Here is a 19,839-nt window from a genome sequence, read left to right on the forward strand (position 1 = left end):
AGAGCAGAGGGCAACCAGGGGCAGTAAGAGGGCAGAGCAGAGGGCAGTCAGGGGGCAGAGCAGAGGGCAGTCAGAGGGGAGAGCAGAGGGCAGTCAGAGGGCAGAGCAGAGGGAAGTCAGACGGCAACCAGGGGCAGTCAGAGGGTAGAGCAGAGGGCTACCAAGGGCAGTAGGAGGGCAGGCAGAGGGCAGTCAGGGGGCACAACAGAGAGCAGAGCCCACGGTGGTGGGGCGGACGAGGGGCTCCCGTGCTTCCTCAGGAGCCCCTGGCGGCAGCTGCAGGAGCAGGCGCGTCTCCCCACCCCCGCCCTGGGTCTGCAGGGCCCTCATGTCTGGGCCCCACAGGTCCTGGGTCAAGAAGCAAGACTGGGACCATGCAGACCCCGCCGGGGTCCCTCACTGCCCGCTCGGGAGCTCTCTAAGTGGGACTGCACAGGACTGCGATCATGTCCGGGGTGCGGAGAGGAGGCGGCTTGGGAACGTGCTGGAAGGGCGGGCGGGAGGCTGGAGAAGGCGCTGCCGCAGCTACTAGGCCGAGAGAGCTGCAGAGCCGGGCAGGGCTGACCCCACGGAGACAGGCCTCCTTCTGGGGCAGGGGCGGGGCGGCGCATTTTAGGAAACCCCTCGCGGATGGAACGTCTGCTGCTGTCCTGAGGCGGGACGCAGGACTTACTTCGCTGTTCAGAAAACAGTAGAGAACCGCCACCACCAGGCCCTGCGGGAGGAAAGGGTCGTCAGCGGCCGCCCGTGCCCGGGAGGCGGGCCCAGGCCCCCGCACGTACCTGGAAGGATCCGAGGCACAGCTCAAACAGTATCTGGTACTTGGAGGAGATGCCCATGGGAAAGACGGCGAACACCATGTAGTGGACTCCGAACAGCGGGATGAGCAGCAGCGTGGACTTGGCGAGCCTCCTGCGCCGGAGAGAGGGCCTAAGCGCTGCGCCGGGGCCTGGGGGGGCCAGGGCCTCACCAGGACGCGCCTTTTCTCCTAAGTAACGCCCCCCACTTTATGGCAGAATGTGCAAATGCGGCGATGAAGCCACTATCCTCAGAAGGCAGCAGAGCTCTGAGGAGGAACCTCGAGGAGCCGGCCAGCGACAGCGCTGGTCTGTGGGTCCTACTGCCCCGTGTCCCTGGCTGACAGCTGGGACCCTTACCAGTAGTGGAAGGACAGAGGCAGGCCTCACTCTGAGATCAAATGAGCGACTCAGCAGGGGTGAGGCTCCGACAGGAGCCGGACAGAGTCCCTGCAGCCGGTGTTACCCTCCCGGCGGGTACCCATGTGCTAGATCCCACAGATTCTGTGGAATCAGGGAAATGATGTACTTTCTCTGTCCATCAAAGAGTTATCACCCTCCATCACTAAAAAGCAGGCCTTATGCTGCAATGTTGCATTGTGTGTGGGAAACAAAGAGCTGAACTCACTTCCTCCCTCCCCAAGGCTGCAGTGTTATCCTCTGCCCCCTCCCGCCTCAGCAAACGCAGGCGTGGTTCTCTAAGTCAGCACTTCTCCAGCTCATCTGCACCAGAATTATCTAGAGGTCACGTTAAAATGCAGACTGCCAGCCCCACCCTCATTCCTGGCTCTGTGAGCTGAGTCAGCATTTCCATCTGGGTCCCAGGCTGCTGCCTGGGAACCCCACTTTGAGAACTGCTGCTCTAAGCCAGCGACTCTCAATGCTGCATGTCAGGATCACCTGGGGAGGTTTTTAAACTGCTCAAGTGCAGACTTTCTCCTCATTCCAATTAAATCAGGTCTCTGCAGGTGGGACCCAGCATCAGGAGTTGTAACATCCTCCAGGTGATTCCAGCGTGTGGCCAAACTTGACCCCTGCACTCCAACAAGGTCTGTGGATCAGGAGTACTGGATCACTGCGGCTCGTTGGGGTGCAAGACCTCAGTCCCCAGGCACAGTCAGGCCCCAGGTGATGTGTGTGCACAAGGTCCCCTAAACAAACATCCAGGGGTCTCTCCAACCACCAGTCTTATCCTGGAAACTGCGTGGGGGGAACTGAGGGAGGAGGCTCCGCTTTGCTCCTCTCCCAGCTTCTCTTGTCAGCTGGCCCCGCCCAACACTTAGAAAGAAGTCTCAAATTTCTTTACGTATTTTTGAAGCACTTGCCTCAAACCTAGCAGTCAGGGCCTCGAATGCAGAAATGCAGCAGTTCGATAAATGTGTTCATTTCTCCAAATTTTCCTCATAACAGAACACCACATCCTGTGGAGTTTACAGCAAGCAGGGTTTCCCCTGTTTCAGGGGATCTGCACAAACCCCAGAAGCCCCAATGATTCTGCAGCAGGAGTGAGCACGGCCCGAGCCCAGTCAGTGAGGAAGGCCATCACTGACCACTGCGCGCTGCCCGCTTGCAGGCGCGCACATTGACCTTTATAAGCCCCTGGTGCACCCGCTGCATTTAACATCTTGGTTCCGAGTCGGCTGGTGAGTGAAAGCTGGGGTCCTGTAGCGGGCTGTGCCCTTTAATGAGATGCTGGAGCGGGAGCCTGCCAGGCCCCCACCATTCAGATGTCCAGAGTCTGCTATGGGCGCATCTCTAGAGAAGGGTTTCCGTGAGGCTGGAACCCTGGGACCCTGTCCAGGGAGATTTGCTGCCACTGTCATGAGACAGTTCACAGAAGAGATGTCAAGATATAAGCAGAGGGAGTGTCACAGACACTCTGCCTTTCTTGTCCTGGAAAAAGGGCAGAATCTATTATCCCCAGATGATTTTGTTTCCAAAATAAAAGTGTCTGTCTTTAAGATCTGCCTAGCGAACACTCCCAAAGGACCCGGGGAAAAGGCCAGCATGGAAGCTAAACAGGCCTGCAGAAAATAGGCAGTTCGATGTGACGGGCGACTGAGAACGGTCTGGTCCCCGAGCCGCAGGGGCGTGTGGGTCCCGGGAATCGGCCCCCTCCCCACATGAGCCCTAAACGCTGCTCAGATGGCGTGGCCAAAACCGCTCTGTCCTTTGTGGTCTGAGTGGAATCCCACCTGTAGGTCCGTGCAGCCTCCTCTGATGTGCGCTGGGCAGAGAAACCAATTCCCTGGACTTTCTACATCCCAGGCTCAGTTAGAGGCACCCTGCTCACCAAACTCTCACAGTGCTCACTGGTGCCAGGCACCGAATGTCTTTCAAATGTTAACTCAAGGAATCCTCATAACCTCCGTGAAAAGTAGTATTATTTGCACTTTACAGGTGAGGACACTGGGGCACAGAGCGTGCGGTCACTTCCCCCAGGCCTCCGGCTGGTGTATACACCCAGCATCGGGCTCCTGACCACGAGGGACGCTGCCCTTCCATCTCCCCAGGTCCCCCGGTTGTCCAAGGACGGAAGGAGACCCTGAGTGGGCCCCCCCAGTGGGCAGTAGGGTGACCTGCCCAGGGCCACACAGCTCTCAGCGGCTGCGATTCCAACCCTGGTCTGTCTGAGCCCGAGGCGCCCACCAGCTGGAACAACCACTCCACACTAAACTAGCGTTTATTTTATACTCAAGTTGCGGACTTTATTTTTCTTTATAAATTCTTAATAGAAATTTATAGACTTTAAATTCCTTTACAGAGTCCTCAGGTCCTCACTAACTAGCTGGATGACTGTGGGTGACTTACTGAAACACCGTTCTCTTTCCCACTGAATGGGGAGGACGACAACCATCGTCATGTAATCATTTGGTCAATAAACATGAAACATTATTAAGCACGAGGCTCAGCATTAGGTGCCGGCATGGACCATGTGGTCTGATGGGGAGAAAGAATCAAACATAAAATACAAATAATGTGTGGCCAAGAAGAAAAAGTCGATTACAAGACGGGAAAGTGGGCAAAACCCTCTGGCGACAAGCTCACTGCAGGAAGTCCACGTGACAAGGAAGCAGGGCTCACGAGACCGTCCCCGTGCATCGCCCTGCCTCAGACAAGACTCGAGCTCTCACCCGACACACGAGGTCCCTGCACACCAGCCAGGAGCACACTCCAGCGACTCCAAGAGGCACACTCGGGCCATGTGCTGGGTGCCCAGACCAGATCCAGTCTCTCTGCTCTCCGCCCATGCCTTCGTCCCCTTTGCCCTCCGTCCCAGGCCGTGTGAGGTCTGAGGGCTGCTCAGCACTGGATCTAAACTCATACTCACTTATATTGTGACTGGTCATTGCCGCCGACATCTGGGGATGTCAACTTCTGCAGTAAAATTCGTATAATACTAATGAAAAGGACAAAATTGACCTGCACAGAAAGAGACAACACATTTGTGTGTGTCTTCCCCTGCAAAGGAGGTGGTGTATGGGGGGGTCTGCAGCCTGGGTGGGCTCCTCACCAGAACAGGGCTGGGGGGAGGTGGGGCTGTGGTTACAGAAGCACGGAGCCCTGCCCAGCCGGGTCTGCCTCCATGTCGGAGCAGGGCAGCCCAGGCGGCTGTGTACCCGATCTTATCACCCCAGGCTGTGCAGCATGAGTAAATTAATTGTTAGATGTGAAATGGACCAATGGAAATGCAGTTCAGCCCAGACATCGCTCATCAGCCTGATGGTGATTCCCCTGGAGGGGAGCATGCAGGAAGGCTGAGCAGGACACGGCTGTTTATCTTTAATAGAGGACAAGGGGCTCGCTCTCCACCAAAGTGTGCAGCCCATGGGGAACTCGTTTCGGCACAGAGATTACTTACTATGATAGAAATTAGAATTGGTGTTCGTATGACCCACCAGGGAACACTGTGGTCATTGGTGTCCCAGCAACTGTGGAAGAGAGAAGGAAGATCACGTCACCCCTGATCCCCCTACAAACAAGGTGCGCGAGGATGAGTGCTTCCTCTTATCTAGAGGCAGAGGGCACTGCTCCCTCTCATCTAGAGGCAGAGGGTACTGCTCCCTGTCATCTGGAGGCAGAGGGTACTGCTCCCTCCCATCTGGAGGCAGAGGGTACTGCTCCCTCCCATCTGGAGGCAGAGGGTACTGCTCCCTGTCATCTGGAGGCACAGGGTACTGCTCCCTCCCATTTAGAGGCAGAGGGTACTGCTCCCTGTCATCTGGAGGCAGAGAATACTGCTCCTCCCATCTGGAGGCAGTGGGTAATGCTCCCTTTCATCTAGAAACACTGTGTGCTGCCCCCTGTCATCTGGGGGCAGTGAGCACATCTCCCTCTCATCTATAGGCAATGGCTACTGCTCCCTCTTGTCTGGAGGCAGAGAGTACTGCTCTCTTTCATCTAGAGGCAGTGGGTACCACTCCCTCTTGTCTGGAGGCAGAAGTGTGGGCAGAGCACTCACCCCGTGTCTTCTAGGGAGAGCCGGGCTGCAGTCCACGCCCCGATGCACACAGTGGGGATGCCTGCAGAGAGACACCTGGTTACCCACAGCCCTGCGCTGGTTACCCTGGAACAGCCCTGCAGGGACATGGTGGGCGCCTCCATTAGCCAGGGTCGTTATGGATGAGGGCTTTCTGATGAGAAGATTAAGTGGAAACTCTTCATAAATGTATACAAGGTTATGCTCAGGCTTACTAAGCATGGAGATAAGTAAATACACGTTTGAAAGCTGAACCTCCACGGGCCTGGAACGAATCCTTGTGCGTGGCGAGCGTTGTCACTGAAGCACAGGAGAGGGTGTGTGCACTGACGTGGCGACAACCGGAAAGGTGCCCCCGCTGTGAAGGTGGGTGTCCCCCAGCTTTACACCCCTTTCCAGTTCTGGCTCCTGCGAGGCCCCTGCTAACTGGCGTGTTGTCAGGCCCTCGTGATGGAAGAACTTCCTGCTGCTCCTTTCTTTCTGACTCCCCCCACCAGGGAATGCTCCACGAATGGGAGTCTAGAGTAGTTTTACACTTGCTTCCTGGTTCCCAGAAATATTAAAGTGTTGCCTGTGGGAACCTCCAGTCATCCTGGAAAATCCTTTCCTAATTTGACCTGAAGCGCCTCCTACAGGAGCGGCAAAATGTTCTTCTGAGCTGAAAAAGTGCATTTAGGTCAGAGGGGACGAGGATCAGGAACTGGAGGCACTGGGGTGGCAGATGGGGCATCGGGCACACACGCGGGGCGCCAGGGAGGGGAGTCCTTACCCCATCCAATGAGGAGATAGGCCACGAAGCGGCGGCTGGGGGAGAATATGGCCACCAGCAGGGTGTGGAGGTACAGCCCCTCCACCAGCAGCCAGTAGAAGTTGGCCATGATGCAGTACTGGAACAGCACCAGGCTGAGCTTGCAGCCGACCTGGAACGTCACAGACAGAGCGAGAGCGTGGCCCCACTGGAGCAGAAACGGCTCATGGTGGGCGGAGCTGCCCCAGGGCACGGGGCACACACGTTCGTGTAAGGAGCCAAGGACACCCCAGTGCCGAGGCGCTGGCTGGACGTGTGCGCTACGTTAGAGCGAGGCCCTGCCACCCGTGACACCCCGGACTCTGAACTCGCTGGAAGGTAATGGGGGACGAGGCAGAAGTACCCAGCCGTCCCTGAGTGTGAGGGACTCGTGACTTTGAGAGCGAGCCGCTGGAACGTGTGGTTTTCAGCCGGCTCGCCTGACCTCTCCTCCCGTCCTCACCACCGTCTTGCGTTCTCAGCCCCACTCTCTCAGTCCCACTTGTCCTTCTCGCTGCTCCTCCTTGCCGTCTTCTCTTAACAAGAGGTGAAAAAATAAAGGGGAAAACAAGAGAAACCTAGCAAATCAATGATTTCCCCTGAAGTTTTGAAAGGGTTTTCACAGGGAAAAGAATCACATGTTATACAAAACAAATAATAGTATTTTAATCTCTCAGACCTTCATATAACTAAACGTACCAGGTATTTCAACTTCATGAGCCGTGTGAAATTGCTTTTAATCACTCAGTTTACACAGTGTACTGAAAAAGAATGCACTTCATTTCTCTTCTTTCTGTATCTTTGCAGGCTCTTCTCAAAATATATATAGGTGGACATACATATTTATATACATAGACAGACTTTTATATGGATGTGGATATATTTATATATATATGGGTAGATATACTTCTATACGGGGGTGGATATACACATGTGGACATACTTTTACATATATGTGTGTGGATATACTTATATGTGGAATATGGAATATTTTTATATATATATGTCTGTAGATATACTTAAATCTATCTTTGGGGTGGGCATACAGACATACATATGTAGATATACTTGTGAATATGGGATGGATATACTCACACATATTTTTGGGGTGGATGTGCTCATGGCAAACTCGCAGCAGCCCTCCAGGCCGGCCCCGGGCTGAGAGGAGCTTCAGCGTGAGGCCCCTCACCCTGGATCCCGTCCCTCCGCCTCGCCACACCCCCACCTCCGGCCCCGCTCCCCCATTCTCTCTCCTAAGAGGTGCGAGGTTCAGTTTGCCTTCCTGAGGTGCTCACACATACTGGTTCTGTTTATTGACGTGAGCGCGGATCTCCAGTGCCAGGAGCGGGATCCGGCTGGTGGAAGCCACCCAGTGAACGTTGTGACCTGGGCCACCATCAGTGGAAAGACACACATAACAACACAACTGTGAACCAGAAGAACCAACTTGGGAAACTCATGACTTAGCACCACTCGTTTGAACAGCCACAGAAATCGTGTCAGGCGTCCAGGACGGCGCACTCTGTGCCCACCAGCGGGCAAAGCGTGACAATCCACGTCCTCCATACGTGCAGGAGGGAGAGTCTGCACGTTGCTGGTTCAGGTGTCAGTTGTCTCTGGCTTTTGAAAGCAATCCAGCGACATTTATTACAATTTAAAACACACGAGCCCTTTGATGCGTTTCACTCCTGAGTTCCACCTGACAGAAACAACACAGAATGTGAAGACACGTGCAGTGTGTCTGTGGTGGTAAATCCCGGAAAACCAAGGTGTGCGTTACTGGTGGAACGGTTGAATAAATCACGTCACAGCCACACACTCCTGTGCTACCTGACACACTCGTCGACTTGGAGGATTGCCATGATGTCCTGTTGAATGAAGGAAAAAACGCAGAAAGAGTGTGTTGAAGATGATTCCTTTTTCTTGGTAAAATTGTGAAACGCCATGCCTGTACTTCTTTCTGTTGCTCATTCACCATCGACACGCTCCCTGAGGACGGGGCTTGGGGAGTGACAAGCCTGTGCTGACCTTTTATTTTCAGCGATGGTTTCAATCCTCCTCCGTCAGGTTGGACGGGCTGGGTGGGCCACGTGGGTGCTCCAGGGCCGGCTGCCGACCAGACGGCATGCCCCACGGACACCAGGGCAGGAGACTGGCCAAGGCCAGTTGGCCATTAGCAGCAGGTTCCACCCCGACACGTCCCCTGGGCTAGAAGCCTCCTACCACCGCACGCTGCTGGGCACCGAGGGGAATGAGCCTCGTCTTCACCTGGGCTCCTGCAGGAGGTCGAGTCCCAGGCGCTCATCCCGTTGTTAATTTTCTCTAGAGTATGGTTTTCCATGGAAGTTAGATGAAAACCAAACAAACCAGCACAGAGAAGGAGGGAGCCCAAGTGTGCACAGGAGCCAGGCAATGGTGGCACGGGGGGCGGAGGCTCTGTCTCCTGTTTAGCTTTATGACCTCACACAAGGCACCTGGCTTCTTCGAGGCCCAACTCCTCAGGAGAAGCCACACCCACCCCAGGGCTGTCAGAGGCACAATCAGGAACACCCTGGAAACGCTCGTCAACCCCAGCCCTGCAGGAGTGCAAGGTGTTTCCCTGGTCCCTGGGGCACTCACGGCATCTGCACTTGCTGGTTAAGAGCAAGAAAAACAGGCAAAAAAATTTATTTGAATGTGTGAAAATGCCATGAAGCAGACAGCTACAGGGCTGGGGACACGTGTGGGCCTGCATACAGTGAAGGGCAGCGTTGTACGCCCATGGCAATGCCCACTTGTGTGGCCTCATGTGTGTCCTGTGTCCACAGCTGCAGTGCACTTGAGGACATGGGGCTCCCACAGCACCTCGCAAACCCCCAAACCAGCAGTCCTTCCAGGGACAGATCCAAACACGGGACAGAACAGAGTCTGAAGGGGTGTGTGCACATGTGTGTGCTTGTATGTCTCTGCGTGTACACAGGTGCCTCTGTGTGTCTGCACACATATGCCTGTGTTTGCACATGTACATGCACATGTGAACCTCTCTGTGCACGTGTGCATGTGTTTCACATGTGTGTGTGCATGTGCACATGTGCGTCTTGACGGACTCTCACTCACTTTGTGCTGCTCGCTTCCCTTCCTCCTGATCCCTCTGCCGTTTTGACCTAGGCTGTGGGCTAACACGGCAGCTCGGTGGGCCCAGGACCCTCTGGGATGTGGGACCCTCAGCTGGACCTCCAGCCCACGTCTCTGGCTCCCATGCTCTCCCCAGCCCCCTGAGGCCGCAGGCAGTGGCCAGGTCAGAGGTCAGCTTTGGGCTGGGGTGTCCTTGTTTAGATGTTTCGGCCTCATGGCTGCAGTGTACACCCCTGACCCCCCAGGCAGGGGGACTCGAGCTCTCAGGGAGCGTCTTGGAAAGCCTGAGGCTGGGGTTTTGAGAATCCCCGTAGATCCTACATGCCATCTGCTCTGGTCTCCATGAGAAGAAACTGCCTGTGTGCCCCTCTCTGCCCTCGGGCAGCCTGGCCAGCCCAGGGGCAGCCACTGTCCAGGCCACGTGGGAAGGGGCGTGGCAGGGGGGAGCCTTGTCTTGAAGGCGGACAGACTCCCTCTCATTCTTGGCTCGACTGCAGTCTTGAGGAAAAGACCCCTGCACCTCCCTGGGGAGCTGCCCCAGGTGTTCTGCTTGGGAGAATAATGTGGGTTTGGCTAAACCCACTGGGAACAAAAACGTCCAAGAAACACAGCTGAGGGGAAGGACGTTCACTCCTGTCCCTCTTGCTGAGGTCTGGCTGTTTCTGGCTAATTTACAGGAAACCTCAGCCTTCTCCAGGGGACAGTACAGGGAAGACCCAGTTCTCCTCTCCTGTCCCCACTCTCTCCTGCCTTGCGCGTCCTTTCCTCCCTCCTGTTTCCTGCCCCCCTCCCTTCTTTCTTCTGGTGGCACGGGAGTCTGGGTGATTTCTGGTGCCAGGGGTGCAGCTGGGACCCTCCACTCCGCTCTCACAGCTCTGGGACAAAGGACTCCTGCACCTGCTCCCCCATCCCAGACTTCAGTCCTGAGAACTTGCTGGAAACGCAGTGCCAGGCCTGTTCTGCCGGTGTCCCGGGTTTGAGTCCCGACGGCAGCCCATCAAGGGCATGGTGCTGTGAGGCTGGGCGGGTGGCTGGGGTCCTGCAGCCCAGAGTCCTCTTGCAGAACGGGTGAATCGCGCTCTCAGTTCCTGGGCGCTCAGCAACAGCGTCCCACAAACAGCGTGGCTCCGGGAGGAGACCCACACACAGCAGGGAGTGCAGTGCTCCTAGCATGGGGGGCCGCACGGCAGGGTCACCTCTTGCTGCCCTGGGTTCCTGCCACTCCCTGACCCTTCATGAGGAGCCTGTCAGGTCCTTGTCTACGAGCCAGGAGAGTCGAGAGCGCTGCTCCCGTCAAATGCATGGTGTCTGTGGGCCACCAGGGTCACCAGGTCCTTTAGCAAAGGGCTAAGAAAGGAGGGCTTCTCCGAGCAGAGCTTGGAGACTCACGTGCTCCCTGCTCGTGAGCTGGGGTCTCACCCTCGTCGTGCACACTGGAGACTCCTGTGCCAGGGGCCCGAATGTCCACTTGTGGGTGGAGACTTGCCAAGTGAAGGATCTTGTTATTAATTTTGTAATCACAACAGGCTCCTTTTATTAATTCAATCCACGTGCATCAAGAGCCGACTGTCCCCAGGAATATATCGACCTGCAGGCCTACGACACAGTTGATGTTCTGTGGCGTTACAAAGGGCTTTATCATCTTAAAACTAAATTAATTCAAATCCATTGAGTCCAGAGCACAGTGCCAGCAGATGATTCCATCCATTCAGAATGTGAGACGAGAGCCAGCATCCTGGCTCCTTACAGATGAGAGGAGCCAACCTCAGAAGCTACCATCAAATTAAGAGCCATCAACCAGAAACCAAACGCCTGCCAAAGATTCTGAGGACACCGTGGCATTGTATGGTGGCAGAGAAAACCTTCGTAGGATGACTTGCATATCGGAAGAGCTCAATCAGTGTTGTACCAAAATGAACTCAGTGCTAAGACCCACTAATATCCACCACAAACCCAGCCGGGGGTGAGGACAGCACGGGCAGTGTGGAACAGCCTAGACTACATTCGTAGACACTAATAACCAAGATGGTTTATCCTCGTATCAAAGAACTGGACCCAAGCGTATTCACAACATGCAAGGGGCTCCCGGCTGGCGCTGCGTGGAATTCAGGCACCGCACAGGTGACTGCCTCCCAGCAAGCGGATGGAAGCGCCCATTGCTCAGGATCTGGGAGATGCTGGGAGAAAAGAGTGGCAATGTGTGTGTCCATCTATGTCAGGATTTTCCAGCCTGGAGACCTGGGCCATGTCTGGGACTTGGCTCGCTTGCCTGCCTGTGTCACCGCCGTCTCACCTGCTGACCTGGGCTGCTCTGGGTCCCGGCCTCTTGGCCAGGCCCTCTGTTCCTCAGGCCTGACACCGCCCTCGCTCTCCCACCACCCGCCCCAGGACCTCCGACGGCTGTGGGACTTCATCACCACGAGAAGTTGAGGCAGAGAAAAGGGGTTGGCAGTGAGAAGGGAGGTTGGGGGGCTAGGGGTCACACAGGCCACCCTCCCTCTGTGAGAGGACTGTGCGCAGGGTCAGCCTTACCCAGGAGGACGGCTGGTCGGGGCAGTGCAGTGTGCCCGAGCTGGAATACAGGACATCGTCCTTGACCAGCACTGAGATGGCTCGAAGGATGAAGGAGAGGAACAGGTTCAGGTGGATGTAGTTCCGGGTGCAATGCAGCTTCCTGTGGGGGCGGGGGGAGAGGGAGGGAGGGGAAGGGGGTGGTGGGGGAGGGATGGAAGCAGGAGTGGTGGGGAGGGATAGATAAACACTGATTTTGTCAACACTTTAATAATTGCCTATGTGGCTTTAATCTTAAAGCTTTCTTCTTTTTTATGGAAGTTGGTCATTTAACTATTCCTGATTGTATGTTTAGGATGTTTTCAGTTTTGCGTTATGATAAACATTTTTGTATATAAATCTCTTCCCTTGCTTGTGACTATCTCCTTAGGTTAGAGTCCTAGAAACAGGATTTCAGGGTAAATGCATGAAGCGCAGCCGCACGGGGTCCTGAGCCTGCAGCGGTGTGCACCCACATCCCCGATGTGAAGACCAAGCTGTACGCAGAGAATTTCCTCAAGAGCAACATCAAATGACCTGTCTTTGAACTACTTTATGTGATATCTTGCCTCTCTAAAAAATGTTCGAAACATTTTATTTATACTTCTCTTTTAACACAAATTCTGTGTTTGTGAAGAAGACTTAGCTGGACGTGTGACCTGACTTGTAAATGTTTAGAGTCATTAGGAAACAAGCTGTTGCACACAAATGCGCTTCGGAGACCATCACACATTAACGTTTTAGGTTTACATTTAGGTTAAAAACTCTTAAGAACATTAAAAAATATATTCTGAAGTGGACGTCCCCTTGTGGCTTCGGAGGAGAAGCTTATCTGACTACCCTCCCACCAAAGGGCCAACATAGTTCAAAAAGTTGTCTAAGGGCTTCGAGAGGAGCCAAAGCAGCTGGGACTTGAAGGACAGGGACCCTGGGGGAAGGGAAAAAGCACAGAGATGTGTCCATCGCCCACCCCTCCTCCTGCTGTTGGCTGACTCTTGCCTCAGGGCATAGCGGCCATTTACAAGGCAGAAGCCTGGAGCCTATAACAGTCACTGGGCAGAGTGGACAACACGGGAAGATAAGGGCTTTCAAGGGAGCGGACATGAGGAGCAATGATTCTGGAGGAAAGGAAAACACAGGGAAAAGAGTCCAAATTCCAGTAGGAGTTACCTACTAAGGTTTTCCTTTTTTTTTATCCCCAAGGTGTTCAAGTGGTGGTTGAGAGGCTGGAATGAAGCAAGAAGCAGCAGCTGAGAAAGCAAAGCAGCTGGAAGAAATTTTAGCAACCTCATGTACTGAGTGACAAAAGTGGAAATTCTGGGTGTCAAGAGTAGAGGGACTTCCAGGCTTTCATTTGAAACCCCTGAAGAGCTAAGACCCAGGAACAAAGACAAACCAGAAACCAAGCAGCCTCCACAAAGCCTGAAACGCAGCCTCAAATCAACTCGATCCCTGGCCGGCTCAGGGCGGTCTGCCCATCGTGCCAGGAAAACTACATCCTCTCTGGAGTGAGACATCACCCAAAACCTCTGCAATTTAATTATTTGTAATTTCAATAAAAAATTACTGGTATGACAGAAATAGGACCAAATGACCCAACACAGCTAAAAAGAAAAAAAAAGCAGATAGTAGATATTCCAGATACTGCTATTTTAAGACATGGACTGTAAAATTACTCTGAGTAATACATTCAAGAAAATGGATGACGAGATGGAGAATTTTATTAGAGAATGTAATTGATTACAAAAATTAAATGAAAATTTGAAAACTTAGAAGGATCCCTGAAAATAAGAATTAAATAGTTGGGTCTAACATTAGATTAGACACAGTGAATGAGAGTATTATGGATTGGAAAACTGATTAGTAGAAAATGTCTAGATTAAAGTAGCGAGGAACAAAATAGTGGAAAAGATAGAAAACTAGCAGGAAATATAGGGAAATGGTGAGGACCTTGACCACATGTGAACAGGGGGTTTCAGAGGAGAGAGCATTAAGATAGAAGAGATGTTTGAGGAGATACTAGCCAACGAGTTTTTGAAACTGATAAAACACAATAACAGATTAAAGAAACTCCATTAACCCCAAGAAGGAGAAATACAAAGAAAACCACATTAATTTCCATGGCAGTGTAACTGCAGAAAACCAAAAATAAAGCAAAAAAAAATTCAAAGCCCACAGAGAAAAAGACGCGTTCCTTCAACAGAACACCAATTGAGACCAGCAGCTGACTTCTCGAAAGTGAGGATGCCCGTCTTCAGTGCGATGTTTTCTACGGAGAACCCAACACTCCCCAAAATGTCCTCAACAACGGGGGCAAAACTAAGATGATTTCAGGCAATCAAAAACCAGGACAACTCATTCAGTAGGCCGTGCTGGAAGAAACACCAAAGGTTGATCTTCAGGCAGCAGGAAGATGATCCCAGATGGAAACACGAAAATACAGGAAGGACGAAGAGCACCAAGAAAGATAAATGTACGGGTAACTACATAAATGCTGCCTTTTAAAGCAACAACAATAATAATGAAATCTTGTGGTATTTATATGTAGAATTAAAATACGTAACAATAACACAAAAGGCATGAGGGGGTAAATGGAATTAAAATGTAAAGTCTTTCTATTGACTGGAAGTAGTAAAAACAGTAACTGGAGGTTAACTTCCATGAGACAAGCATGCATGCTGTAAATCTGGGGTGACAGCCATAAGAACAATATGTAACTAACCATGTAAAAGGGGAAAAGTAGAATAATAAAAATACTTGATCAATTAAAAAATAAACACAAAATGAGTGTAGAAGCAACAAAGAGCTGAGACAAGAGAAAGCAAACAGACAGAAGGTGGATTAGAGCTCCAAGTTGTGAGTAAGGAGTCTAAATGTGAGTGTACAAATACTTCATCTAAAAATAAAAATAGTTGGACTGGAAATAAAAAGCAAATACCAATTAAGTGGAACTTATAAGACACCCAAATTAAATATAAAACACAGAAGTTCTGGGGCTGGCCCCGTGGCCGAGTGGTTAAGTTCGCGCGCTCCGCTGCAGGCGGCCCAGTGTTTCGTTGGTTCGAATCCTGGGCGCGGACATGGCACTGCTCATCAGACCACGCTGAGGCAGCGTCCCACATGCCACAACTAGAAGGACCCACAACGAAATATACAACTATGTACCGGGGGGCTTTGGGGAGAAAAAGGAGAAAAATAAAATCTTAAAAAAAAAAAAAAAAAAAGTTGATAGAGGCATAAAGATTCAGGCTAGGAAAACATTTAAAAAAAAAAAAAAACACAGAAGTTCAAAGTAACAGCATAGAAAACAATATACTTTGCAAACAGCAAATAAAGAAAGCTAAGACAACTACATGAACATCAGATAAAGTAGATTTTTAAGGCAAGGGGCATTACTGAACACAGAGAGTTTAATAGGAAGATAAAACATTAAACTGTATGTCCCTAATAACATAACCTTAAAATATATAAAGTAAACAGAGAAAAAGAATAAAATGAGAGATAGACAAGTCCACAGCTATAGTTGAAGATTTTAACATGTATCTCTCAGTAACTGACAGAACAAGTAGTTACAACAATCACTAAAGATTTGGAATATTTAAATAACATGATCAAACAATGTAAATGACAAATGAGGCATAACAAACAATAACTGCAGAGTTTACGTTGTTTTCACATGAAAAGGAAACTTTTACTGAAACAGACCACATTCTGGATCACAAAGCAAGTCTCAACAAGTTTCAGAGGGTTGAATTCATGCAGCTCCTCTCTGATCATCACACGTCAAGCCAGAAACGATCAACAAAGAGCTGAACTGGAAATTAAGCTGCAGACTTCTATAGCCTACGAGTTACAAAGAGTCACAAGAAGAGCTTAGAAAAATTAGAACTAAATGATAATGGGAAACACACAGACATCTTAAAACTTGAAAGACAGAACTGAAGCAGGGCTGAGAGGTAAATCTGTAGATATAAATAAACGCAGTTTAAACAAAGAAAGACTGAACATGAATGTTCTAAGTATTTATCTTCAGAAGCTAGTAAAAGAACTCCAAATTAAAACCAGAGAAAGCAGCAGGAAAGAAATAAAGATTAGAGGGTGTCAGTAAATTAATAAATAAACATACAAGAGAGAAAACCAACAAAGTCGAAAGTTGGTTCTAGGAAAACACTGATAAAATTGATAAAACTTTATTCAGTAAGCTTCATCAAGATAAAAAGAAGGAAAAACTAATTGCCAATACCAGGAATGAAACAGGAGATATCAGTACAGCTCTTATATACATTAAAAATATAATAAGGGAACCTAGAAAATGTAGATGAAATGGATAGATTCCTTGAAAAATACAACTTATAACTAACATAAGAATAGAGAATCTGAATCATCATGTCTGTTTTTAAAAACTTGAATCTAAAAATAAGTCTTCCAGGACAATTCTCAGCCAAGACGACTTCACTGGTGAATTCTATGAACATTAAGGAGGAAACAGCACCTTATCTAACCCAAACTAGTCCAAAGAATAGGAAAGAGGGAACGCTTTCTTATTCACTTAGGGGCCAGTATAACTGTCATATCAAAGCCTAATTTTATAAGAAAGGAAAATTGTAGATTAAATTCATGGATGTAGATGCAAAAATCCTCAACAAAATATTAGAAAATTAAACCCAGCTATATAGTAAAAGAATAATATGTCACAACTAGGTGGGGTTAATTTGAGGAATGAAAGGTAGATTTAATATTAGAAAACCTATCTATGCAATTTTTCACACTAAATGAAAAAAATGATAAAAACCATCTGCTCACCTCAATATATGCAGAAAAATAGTGATAAAATTCAATACTTATTCATGATTAAAAACTCATAAAACTGGGAACTGAAAGGAACGTTCTTAATCTGGTAAAGTGTATCTTCAAAATATCTGCAGCCAAGGTCATGCTTATAGTGAAGTATTGAGAGCTCGCACCCCGAGCCCAGAAGTAAGAAAAGGTGTTTCCAGTCCCTTCTGTTCAACACTGTGCTTCACAAAAACATAAGCTGCACATAGAAGAATCCAAGTGAATTTACAGAATAATTATAGAATTCATAAATAAATTCAGCAAGGTTGCTGAAGCAAGATTAATATACAGAGATAAATTCTTTTTCTAGAAACAATTAGAAGGGAGTTTTACAAAATATATACAATAGCACAAACAAATACCTAGGAATGATTATCAAAAGATGTGCGAGTCTTTTACTCAGAAAACCACAAATCATTATTGAAAGAAACTGAAAAAAACCTAAACAAATGGAAGTATACACTTTGATCACAGGTTAGATGATTCAAAATCATAAAGATCTCCAGTCCATCCAAGTGGATCTATAGACTCACTGTCATCAAAAATGAAATCCCAGTAGCATTTTATTTAATGGCAACTGACAAGCTGATTTTGAAAAATTCACATGTAAGCACAACTGGAAACTCTTCCTAACAAAGAAGAAGAGTCAACAGGCATATGCTGCTGGAAATCAAGACGTATTATAAAGGTACAGCAATGACAACAGCGTGAAAATGGACCAGTGATAGCAGAGAGCCAAATGGAACAGAACAGAGTGTCCAGTCCCAGGAGACACCATCGCACGGCCACCTCTGCAAAGCCGTGTGAAGGACAGTCTTCTCAGTGAGCGGTGCTGGATAAACTGGATACACATCCTGAAGAAAACGAATGACCAGAAGCCCTGCCTCACGCCACACACAAAATTAAACTGCAGGTGGATCATAAACTTACATATGAAAAGTTAAAGTAATAAAATTTCTAGGCAATAATAAAGATGAGGATACCAAAGACTTCTTAAACAGGACTCGGGAAGAACTAACCATAACAAAGAAATGATAAGCGACGTCATTAAAATTAAGAGTTTTGTTGATCAAAAGACTCATTAAGGCAATGAAGTCAAACCACAGATGTGGAGATAAAATTTGTAACACCCATATCTGACAAAAGACTCCACTATATGACTCCTAAAAATGAGTTAAAGAGAGGCAACAGAATAGAAAAATGAGCAAACACTTGAACTTGTACTTCAAACAAATGACTTCCACACATATGACCTCATTATCCAGCAGGGACATGCAAATTAAAGCCATGATTCCATGTTACTGTAGACCCAATGGGATGGCCAAATCTACAAATTGGCAATAACGAATGGTGGCAAGGATGCAGAGCAAATAGCAATGTCATTCACTGCTGGTAGGTGTGTGCAATGGTACAAACATTTTGGAAAATTAGTTGGCAGTATCTAGAGAGACTAAACCTATGCATAGCCTATGACTAGTGAATGTAATATAAATATGAAATAAACCAATATAAATGTGTAGACATGTAAAAACACACACATGTATATCTAAAGAAGTGTGTCCACATGTGCAAGAGACAATGCATAATGCAATATTCATAGCAGCATTATTTGCTACAGTTCCAACCTGAGAGTCACCTGTACATCCATGAACAGTCGACTGGATAAATAAACGCTGCTACATTCATACGGCAGTGAAAGAGAACAGGATAACTACACACAAGAACATCGATGAATCTCCCCACAAAATGCTGAATGACAGAACCCAGAGACGAGGCAGAAGCCTCCTATGGTGACGGAAACCTGAACGATGCTATTTTCTGGGCAGCGGGGATTGTGGACAGTGGCTTCGGGGACGGCTTCTGGTGCTAACAGTGTCCTGTGTCTTGATCTGGACGTGGTGTCCACTTGAACACATACAACACTCACCCGCTTGAACATGTACTTCACTAATAAAGGTTTATTTTTCTGTATTTAATGCTGCTGCAGAGCCTCAGTGAATGAAGATATTAAATATAAAGTAAATTTCCTTGGGTCTCAGGAGCAAGCTGGAGCCGCAGAGGGCTGGTGCGTGGTGGGACCTGCTCAGGACCCCTGCCTGCCCTGCACTCCCATCCCTGCTGCTCTCTGGACACAGTTCCCCACGCCCAGGCTGCTGGGTTACTGCCGCTCCTCTCGCCGGCTGTGTTCATCCTGCAAACCACCTTCCCTTCCTCGTCTTTGTCCCCTTTCCCTCCTTCTCACCCCGAGAGCGGGTTTGGGATTCACTGTCACCACTCGGAGAAGAGCACACATTCATCCCACACGCTCCATGTTTGTGGAGTGTCTTAGCTGCGTCCTTCATTACCCAGCACTCAATTTAAAGCTTCACTTCCAAGTATGGCTCTACTAACGGATGATGGATGTAACTGAGAGTGTGGCTTCCAGACAAGCCGGGCAGAAATCTGCTCATTAACGACGGCTGGAAACGGACTTTTCAGAACATGCCAACTCCCAAGGTGAGGGGGTGTTGCACGCGGTCGTGAGTCAGGCTCTGCGGTCACCAGCGCACGGGCTGGAATGTGCGGCACCTCCCTGGGCCTCCTTTCTCTCACTGGTAAAACCGGGGCAGCAGCTCTCACCTGGTGGAGAAGTTGCAGGACTAATCTAGAAGCACCTGTAAAGTGCAGGCACGGCGCGTGTTAGCAATTACTGCAGTTGTTGCTGCGCTTGTGGGTGCAGAGACGCTGTGTCAGGTCCCTGGGTCACATACACACTGGAGGATGGGCTGCAGCGACCGCCCAGAGACTCCCCACAGAACTAGGCTATGTGTGTGGTAGCCAGGTCTGCCCTGCACTTTGGGACTCGGCCTAAGAAATAAGTCGCTCCATTTCTCTGTGTGTAAAATAAGAACATGGTCACTTACTGCTCTCTTGGCTTATGGGGTATTATGGGGAATAAATCTTCAGCGACTGCAAAGAATTCTGCTTTCTGGGCGTAATCACCAGGACAACGGAGTGTGTTATTTTTATAATATGGATGTTAGAATCGACTCACTGTCACGGCTCTCCAAGGAAGTGGCATCAGAGAAACAAGCACATCTGACAGATGCAGGCGGGACGGGGACAGCATTTCGGTGGCCCAGGAAGAAGGCAGAGCCCAGAAGTGTACACTGGCTCTGGGCTCTGGGCTCTTCTCAGCAATTGTTACACACTGAACTGGCGGCAGAATGACATCCAGACACGTCCTTTTTACACTGTGTCACCAGTAGGTGACTGATGATGCCCGCGTAGAGAAG

The 19,839-nt window shown here is 49.6% G+C and overlaps 1 protein-coding gene across 1 annotated transcript in view; it reads right to left on the reverse strand.

The window, feature by feature from the left end:
* The window catches only part of VIPR2 (vasoactive intestinal peptide receptor 2), a 68,755-nt gene that overhangs the window by 2,186 nt on the left and 46,730 nt on the right, over nt 1-19,839 (reverse strand). The window contains exons 5-11 of the mRNA XM_046668993.1: nt 11,711-11,852; nt 6,047-6,197; nt 5,260-5,320; nt 4,660-4,729; nt 4,129-4,220; nt 783-912; nt 674-715 (exon numbers count right to left, since the gene is read on the reverse strand). Coding sequence (XP_046524949.1) covers nt 674-715; nt 783-912; nt 4,129-4,220; nt 4,660-4,729; nt 5,260-5,320; nt 6,047-6,197; nt 11,711-11,852 — 688 coding nt within the window. The remainder of the gene's footprint in view (nt 1-673; nt 716-782; nt 913-4,128; nt 4,221-4,659; nt 4,730-5,259; nt 5,321-6,046; nt 6,198-11,710; nt 11,853-19,839) is intronic.

Source organism: Equus quagga, chromosome 8 (genome assembly GCF_021613505.1).
Source record: "Equus quagga isolate Etosha38 chromosome 8, UCLA_HA_Equagga_1.0, whole genome shotgun sequence".
Classification (NCBI taxonomy): Eukaryota; Metazoa; Chordata; class Mammalia; order Perissodactyla; family Equidae; genus Equus; species Equus quagga.